At 47.1% G+C, this 9,293-nt stretch overlaps 1 protein-coding gene across 1 annotated transcript in view; it reads right to left on the bottom strand.

Moving 5' to 3' along the window:
• Nucleotides 1-55, bottom strand: part of C22H1orf127 (chromosome 22 C1orf127 homolog) — a 29,681-nt gene extending 29,626 nt beyond the window's left edge. Inside the window, exon 1 of the mRNA XM_053575522.1 lies at nucleotides 30-55. Within this exon, the coding sequence (XP_053431497.1) occupies nucleotides 30-55 (26 nt within the window). The remainder of the gene's footprint in view (nucleotides 1-29) is intronic.
• Between the last annotated feature and the right edge of the window lie 9,238 nt (nucleotides 56-9,293).

Raw genomic sequence — 9,293 nt, forward strand, 5'->3', positions numbered from 1 at the left:
CTCCCAATTCCTGAAGAAGGAACACTTACCAGGCAGCTGCCGAGGACCCCCACATTCTCAGGTAGCTCTCTCCTGCCCTGGAAGAATTTATCTAGAAGCAGTTCCAAGCTCATAGACAAAAGGTTGGCCTCTTCCCTTCCCTTGGGGTTACTCAGGTGCTGGGAAGCACAAGTAGGTGTCAGCCCCCTTGCTGTGGTGGAATTAATTGCTTTAGCCCCAGGAGCTCAAAATAAGAATGCTGAGCAATAGACCTGTCCCCCTTCCACCCAGTAGCAGGTGAGGCTGGGGTGCAGGGCCTGACCTCAGCTTGCAGGAGAAGACTGTCTCCCGGCTGAGGAAGGAAAGAAGCTAATAAACCAAATTGCACTGGAGGGTCAATTCTGCTCTCTTGAGAAGCTTTCCAGAAACCTGCTCCAGACCGCTCCTGGCAGAGTCAGTTCTCAGGGAGCAGAGGTGGCCCTGCAGGTAAGCTGAGGCCTGGCAAGTTTCTGGAGGATGAATGGAGAAGTTCTGGATGAGCCGGCTAGGGTGGGGAAAAGTCACGACACCGGAGGGAAACAAACTGATTCGGAGTTGTTTTTTTTTTTTTTTTGTAGAGACAGAGTCTCACTGTACCACCCTCGGGTAGAGTGCCGTGGCGTCACACGGCTCACAGCAACCTCTAACTCCTGGGCTTACGCGATTCTCTTGCCTCAGCCTCACGAGCAGCTGGGACTACAGGCGCCCGTCACAACACCCGGCTATTTTTTTGTTGCAGTTTGGCTGGGGCTGGGTTTGAACCCGCCACCCTCGGCATATGGGGCCGGCGCCCTACTCACTGAGCCACAGATGCCGCCCGACTCAGGGTTTTTTAAGGCTCACTCTGATTGCTGGGTTGAAAACAGCCTAGAAGGAGCAAAGGAAAAAGCCAGGAAACCAGCGAGAGCCCAGGGCCACCGGCCATGTCAGAGACAGGTGTATCCCACACACCCGGCCCTTGGCCCTGCCCTGGAGGCTGTCTCTACCCTCCCACCTGAACAAGGTTTAGCCTGGCCCTTGTTCTCCAAACTTTCCAGGTCCAGCACTGCATGGCTGTGTCTTATCATTAGATATTTTAAAAACACTTGAGGCTTGGGCGGCGCCTGTGGCTCAATGAGTAGGGTGCCGGCCCCATATGCCGGGGGTGGCGGGTTCAAACCCAGCCCAGGCCAAACTGCAACAACAACAACAAAAAAAAATAGCCGGGTGTTGTGGCACGCGCCTGTGGTCCCAGCTACTCGGGAGGCTGAGGCAGGAGAATCGCGTAAGCCCAAGAGTTAGAGGTTGCTGTGAGCCGTGTGACGCCACAGCACTCTACCCGAGGGCGGTACAGTGAGACTCTGTCTCTACAAAAAAAAAAACAAAAAACACTTGAGGCTTAAGTGCCGCACAGGAAGGCTGCCCGTAGCGGTGGGAAGAACCAGAACAAAAGTTGGGGGTTCAGGCTGGCCCCCATCTGCTGCTCACCAGCTCGGGCCACCGGCTCTCCTGCCCCTGCCCCAGGCCTTCCTTTCCATACATTGTCATGGGCTGAATTGTGTCCCCTCAGATTCACATGTCAAAGTCCTAACTCCCTACCTCAGAAAGTGACCATATTTGGAAACGGAGTCCAAACAGAAGTAATTAATATAAAATAAAGTCATTAGGGTGGGCCTTAACCCAGCTTGACTGGTCTCCTCATAAGAAAAAGAGATCAGCATTGTGGCGGGCGCCTGTACTCCCAGCTACTTGGGAGGCTGAGGTGAGAGAATCTCTTGAGCCCAGGAGTTGGAGGTTGCTGTGAGCTGTGATGCCACAGCACCCTACCCAGGGTGACAGCTTGAGACTCTGTCTCAAAAAAAAAAAAAAAAGAAAAAGAGGGGCTGTGCCTGTGGCTCAGCAAGTAGGGCGCCCACCCCATATACCTAGGGTGGTGGGTTCAAACCTGGCCCCGGCCAAACTGCAACAATAAAAAAATAGCCAGGCGCTGTGGTGGGTACCTATAGTTCCAGCTACTTGGGAGGCTGAGGCAAGAGAATCGCCTAAGCCCAAGAGCTGGTGGTTGCTATGAGCTGTGACGCCATAGCCCTCTACTGAGGGCAACAAAGTGAAACTCTGTCTCTTGAAAAAAAAAGAAAGAAAGAAAAAGAGATCAGGGCTGGGCGCAGTGGCTCACACCTATAATCTAGTACTCTGGGAGGCCAAGGCAGGTGTATTGCTTGAGCTCATGAGTTCGAGACCAGCCTGAGCAACAGCAACACCCTGTCTCTACAAAACCCAGAAAACTAGCCAGGCATTGTGGTGGGCACCTATAGTCCTAACTACTTGGGAGACTGAGGCAAGAGGATTGCTTGAGCCTAAGAGTTTGAGGAGCTACGATGCCACGGCTCTCTACCCAGGGCAACAAAGTGAGATTCTGTCTCAAAAATAAATAAAATAAAATGACATTAGGACACAGACACACACAGAGGGAAGACCATTTGAGGACACAGGGAGAAGATGGTTATCTCCATCCAAAGAAAGAAGGCAGCCACCTTGATCTTGGACCTCCAGCCTCTTGAACCGTGATGAAATAAATTGGTGTATAAGCCCACCAGACTGTGGTCACCTGTTACGGCAGCCCTAGCGCAAACTAATACACCTGCAAAAGGAGGATTCAGAGCTTGTGGGTCCTAATGCCCCTTGCAAGTAAAAATAAGCCTTGACTTTTCCATTTTATCTGTATGTGTGTGCCCTTTTTTCCCTCCAAAGACTTGCCATTATTGAAAGTCAAGGAATTTCAAATTCCCAGCAGAGTGCTGGCACAGAGTAGCTCATAATAAATACTTATTGAATGAATTAAGAAAAGCAGGACCCTAATTCTGCAAAATATCATGGACAGTCATTCATACCTTCATTTACAAATGTTCATTGAGCACCTATTATGTCCAGGCCCTGTTCCAGGTGCTGGGGTCACAGCAATGACCAGGAACTATCTTCCCTGCCCTTCTGAGGGGAAGAACATTCTAGAAAGAGGGGAGGGGAGGAGCAATCATAAGCACATAAATGAGTAAATTATGCAATGCTGCTCATCAACTAGCTCAGCTACTTAGAACATCCACTACATGCCAAAACTGCCCCAGAGGTGAACCCAGCCATCCTCCACTGTCTCAGTTACAACCCCAATTGGCCACTCCATTACCTTACTAGAACTGTTTCATAGCAAAGTACCAAGAGCTTAGTGACTTAAAACAACAGAAACTTATTCTCTCCCACTTTTAGAGCCTGAAAGAAGTCCAAAATCCAGGTATCAGCAGGGCCCTGATCTAGAACCTGGGAGAGGATCCTTCTTCCAAGCTTCTAATGGCTTCTGGGAATCCTCGGTGTTCCCTGGCTGGTGGCTGCCTCCCTCCAATCTCTGCCTCCATCATCACACAGTGCTCTCCCTCTGTGTCTGTCTAGAGCTCCCCCTTCTTATACGGACACCAGGCATTAGATCAGGCCCAGCCCAATCCATTATGAGCTCATCTTAATTTGATAATATCAGCAAAGACCTGATTTCCAAGTAAGATCACATTCCCGGGTATCAGGGATTTGAACATCTCTTTTGAAGGGACACAAGTGAACTCACATTAGCCATCATATTGCTTTGCCCACTCAGAGCAAGCAAGATTATAGCAGAATTTAAAGGTCAGGAATATACCTCTTCCCTTCATTCTTCAGATCCAATTAATTCTATTAATCATTTTTGGATCTTTCTCTTTAAACTTGAGGCCAAGCATGGTGGCTCTTTCTTAGAATCCTAGTACTTTGGTGGGAGAATCACTTGAGGCCAGGAGTTTGAGACTAGCCTGGGCAACATAGCAAGATCTCTAGAAAAAGTAAAAAAAATTAAAAATTAGCGGGAGGCCAGGTGTGGTGGCTCATTCCTCTAATCCTAGCACCCTGGGAGGCCGAGGCGGGTGGATTGCCTGAGCTCACAAGTTTGAGACTAGCCTGAGACACAGTAAGACTTCATCTCTAAAAATAGCTGGGCATTGTGGCAGGCGCCTATAGTCCCAGCTACCTGGGAGGCTGATACAAGAGAATTGCTTGAGCCCAAGAGTTTGATGTTGCTGGGAGCTGTCATGCCACAGCCTACTGGGAGCAACAAAGTGAGAAACTGTCTCAAAAAAAAAAAAAAAAATTAGTTGGGCATGTACTCATAGTTCCGTCTACCCACGAGGCTGAGGTGGGAGGATTGCTGAGCCCAGAAGTTTAAGGCTCTAGTTAGCTATGATGCTACTACTGCACTCTAGCCCGGGCAACAGAGCAAGACCTTATATAAACAAACAAAACCGACTGAGCTAGAAGAAAATTATTCCAGCTGCTTTTAACTCATCCCTCTGTTGACCAACTTTTCCTTTAATTCCAGGTTGCTATAGATTTATCATGAACCAACTGAGAAGACTTGTCGCTGGAATTGGGGACCCAGTGGGGTGCATAGAAGCTAGCTGTCACCACATTCTGGTAACATGCAATTGCAAATCCCAGCTGTAAATCACAAAAGCAAATAAAAGCAGAACACACAGCTGGCTAAACCTTCATAGGAACCCTTGAGGACTCCATGCTGTACATCATAAGGCCTCACACAGAAGTGCCAAGGCCAGTGCAAATGTCCCTGGTATACAATTCACTCGGAAGAGACTTAGGGGAACACCCTGGAGCTGCTGTTTAAACGTTGCATAGAGAAGAAAAAACAGGAATTGAAGAGCAGGTTTTCTTCCCTATTTTGACAACCTTAACCTCATTCCTATGACACCCACAAGCTCATGCACGCATGTATACACACACACACTCCTACAAACGTAGCCACAGACATCTCTGCACACACCCTTAAACCTTCCTACCCCCCACCTCTCGGTATAAAACCCTTACACATATGCCCCTACACACATTCTTCGAAACACATGCAGACGCAGTAGGGACTCTCATTCTTGAATATTTCTAGGGAAAGCAGTTTCATTGGGATCTTTTCAGTTGAAGTCAAATTTTATTTCTCCATCTGGGAAAACTGCAATTTTCAAAATTGCATTTACTCAATAGGTTGGAAGCCCTGGGAACTGGCAAAGTCACAGCCCCGCAGGGTTTTCACCAGGGTTGGATTTATTAACACCTTCCCTCTCTTGCAAATGAGAAATTGAGAAATCCCGGTAAACTAAAGGCTCTTCTGCTCACTGAACTGGTTTTTCTTTCTTTTCTTTTCTTTTTTTTTGTAGAGACAGAGTCTCACTTTATGGCCCTCGGTAGAGTGCCATGGCCTCACACAGCTCACAGCAACCTCCAACTCCTGGGCTTAAGCGATTCTCTTGCCTCAGCCTCCCGAGTAGCTGGGACTACAGGCGCCCACCACAACGCCCGGCTATTTTTTGGTTGCAGTTTGGCCGGGGCCGGGTTTGAACCCGCCACCCTCGGTATATGGGGCCCACGCCCTACCGACTGAGCCACAGGCGCCGCCCTGAACTGGTTTTTCAAAAGCAGAAACCTAACTCACTCACTGGTCTCCTCTGATACTTAAGAGGTCAAAGATTATTAAAAAAAAGTATTAACTCCAATTGCCAAGTTTTCCAGGCCTTTTAAATTTGCCCTTCTCTATGAGATCCACCATCATTTACCACTTTATGAGGAGGAAACCAACATTTAGTCAAAAGATTATCAGGTTTGCTGAAGTTCTACCTGATCAGTTACAAAATACACAAAGCAACTGGACACCTTGCCTAGGAAGCTGGAAATGAACAGTCAGTAGCATTGTAACATTAAAACACGATTTTCTTCTTAGCTGTATGACAAGGATGGTTTAATTCATTCTGGGAAGGAATTTCCCTTTCCTGGAACATAATGCAAATCTTTGGCCATCCTTGCCCTGGAAGGAGGGGAGCCAGTTTTTCTGTTGCTGAGAACTGCCAATTATCAGGGCTGGACATGGTGGCTCATGCCTGTAATCCTAGCAACTCTGGGAGGCCAAGGTGGGCAGACCCCTTCAGCTAACAAGCTCACAAGTTCTAGATCAGGCCAGGAGTTCAAGACCAGCATAAGCAAAAGCGAGACTCTGTCTCTACTGAAAATAGAAAAACTAGCCAGATATTGTGGCAGGCACCTGTAGTCCCAGCCTCACTCAGGAGGCTGAGGCAAGAGAATTACTTGAGCTTAAGAGTTTGATGTGCGGCGGCGCCCGTAGCTCTGTAGGTAGGGTGTCAGCCATGTACACCAAGGCTGACAGGTGTACTGGCCCAGGCCAGCTAAAGCAACAATGACAACCACAACAACTACAACAACAAAAATAGCCGGGCGTTGTGGTGGGCACCTGTAGTCCCAGCTTCTTGGGAGGCTGAGGCAAGAGCATCGCTTAAGCCCAAGAGTTAGTGAGACTGCCTCAAAAAAAAAAAAAAAAGAGAGAGAGAGAGTTTGATGTGTCTGTGCGCTATTATGTCACGGCACTCTACTGAAGGTGAAAAAAAGTGAGACTCTGTCTCAAAAAAAAGAATTGCCAATTATGGGCCCCTCTGAGTCAGATAGGGCCCTAAGCACTCAACAGAGAGCACTTAATTCAGGGATTCTTACCTGAGGTCCACTCTCAAGGGTACATGTGTAAAATTCAGGGGGCTCTTAAACATGGGGGAGAAAATTATATCCTTATTTTCACTAGCTTCTAACTGAAATCTAGCATTTGCTTCTGTTAGGAATGTAATCAGCAAGCCACAGCATTACTGTGACTTTGTCTCACACAGAAATCCCAGATGTTTTCTTATTCCATGACAGTTGTTACAGAGATCTCCAGACATCTTTTTACATTTGTCACTACTTTTTTTTTTTTGAGTCTCACTTTGTCGCCCCTGGTAGAGTGCTATGGCATCATAGCTCACAGCAAGCTCAGACTCTTGGGCTCAAGCGATTCTCTTGTCTTAGCCTCCCAAGTAGCTGGGACTATAGGTGCCTGCCACAACACCTGGCTAGTTTTTCTATTTTTATTATTTATTTAATTAGTTGCATTTTGGCCGGGGCCGGGTTCAAACCCACCACCCTCAGTATATGAGGCCGGCTCCCTACTCACTGAGACACAGGAGCCACCCTAGTTTTTCTTTTTTTAGTAAAGATGGAGTCTCCCTCTTGCTCAGGCTGGTCTCAAACTCTTGAGCTCAGGCAATCCACCTGCCTGGGCCTCCCAGAGTGCTAGGATTACAGGTGTGAGCCACCGCACCCAGCCCAAAATAGAAAGTTTTTTAAAATGTTGAAGAAATAATGGAGTTATAAAAGCATGATTTAGTAATTATCCTAGTAGTAGCCACTTAGGTAAGATTCATTAATGGATCCTAAAACCACCGGGTAAAAATGTCTGAAGCCAAGCAGGATATTTACGTAGTCTCGGGAGATCTACCCATAGGTTATTAGTTCCTAAAGGAGAAATGGTAATTTTACAGTAATGGCTACCAGCAGAAACCACTGTAAGCAGGAGACCAAGGTTAACATCATTAGTAAAGGGACCAACAGACATCATGTGCCTCCTGCAGGGATGTGGCATCGCTTCAGTGGTCCTCTTGCTCAACACTTAAGACCTGAATCAAACCGTGAGGACATATCAGACAAACCCAAATTGAGGTGCACCTCACAGAACAAAGCAGGCCTGCACACTTGAAAAACGGCAGTGTTGGCCAGGTGCAGTGGCTTATGCCTATAATCCTAGCACTTTGGGAGGCCAAGGTGGGAGGATCGCTTGAGCCCAGGAGTTTGAGGTTTCAGTGAACTCTGATGACACCATGGCACTCTAGCCAGGACCACGGAGCAAGAGTATCTCAAAAAAAAAGACAAAGTCGTGAAAAACAAAGGCTGAGAAACTGTGCCAGATTAAAAGAGATGAAAGAGCCATAATGACAGAATACAACAGTGTTCCTGGACAGGATCCTAAAGCAGAGAGGAAAATAGCTCAAAGGCCATGTGTTTTTATTTCTTTTGGGTGGGGGAGAGGAGGACAAAATTTGAAAATGGTTGTATATTAAGAAGCAATATTATATAAATGTTAAAATTCCTGGCCAGGTGCAGTGGCTCACGCCTGTACTTCTGAGGCCAAGGTGGGAGGAGCACTTGAGTCCAGGAAGTTCAAGACTGCAGCGAGCTGCACTCCAGCCTGAGTGATACAGTGAGAATTCGTCTCAAAGAAAAAAAAGAATCCCAAATTGGATAATAGTGCTGTGATTGTGTAAGAGAATGTCTTTGTCCTTAGGAAAATGAAGTTTAAGTATTTAAAGGCAAAGGAACATAGGTCTGCTGCTAACTCTCAGATGGATAAATACCTATACATATACACTAAGCCTAGAGAGACCAAGTGATAAAGCAACTGTAATCAGCTGGTGAATCTGATGAAGGATACCAGAGTTCTTTATATTATTCTTGCAGCTGTATTGTAAATATTAAATTATTTCAGAATAAAACATTTTTTATTTAAATCTAAGAATAGTTGGGGAGGCAGCTTCTCATTTTGGCAGCAGTTAAAAACATGCAGATTGCGGGCGGCGCCTGTGGCTCAGTGAGCAGGGCGCCGGCCCTGTATACCGAGGGTGGCGGGTTCAAACCCAGCCCCGGCCAAACTGCAACAAAAAAATAGCTGGGGGCGGCACCTGTGGTCTGTGGTCAAGTGGGTAGGGTGCCGGCCCCATATGCAGGAGGTGGCAGGTTCAAACCCAGCCCCGGCCAAAAAAAAAAAAAATATATATATATATAGCTGGGCATTGTGGCGGGCGCCTGTAGTCCCAGCTCCTTGGGAGGCTGAGGCAGGAGAATCGCCTAAGCCCAGGAGTTGGAGGTTGCTGTGAGCCATGTGACGCCACGGCACTCTACTGAGGGCAATAAAGTGAAACTCTGTCTCTACAAAAAAAAAACAAAAAACATGCAGATTGTGTGGCACCTGTGGCTCAAAGGAGTAGGACGCCAGCCCCATGTACCGGAAGTGATAGGTTTAAACCCGGCCCCAGCCAAGAACTGCAAAAAAGAAAAAAAAATGCAGATTAAAAAGAAATTAAATATTGATAAATTTCCCTTTAGTTATTATTTATTTATTTGAGATAGAGACTCACTCTGTTGCCCTGGGTTGAATACCATTAAGACATGTATGAAGGTACCTAAGTCTGGCCAGGCTCAGTGGTTCATGCCTGTAATCCTAGCACTTTGGAAGGCTGAGGCGTGAGGATGGCGTGAGCTCAGGAGTTTAAAATCAGTCTGAGAAATGAGGGAGACCCCATCTGCACTAAAAATAGAAAAATTAGCTGGGAATTGTGCCAGGCACA

Source organism: Nycticebus coucang, chromosome 22 (assembly GCF_027406575.1).
Source record: "Nycticebus coucang isolate mNycCou1 chromosome 22, mNycCou1.pri, whole genome shotgun sequence".
Classification (NCBI taxonomy): Eukaryota; Metazoa; Chordata; class Mammalia; order Primates; family Lorisidae; genus Nycticebus; species Nycticebus coucang.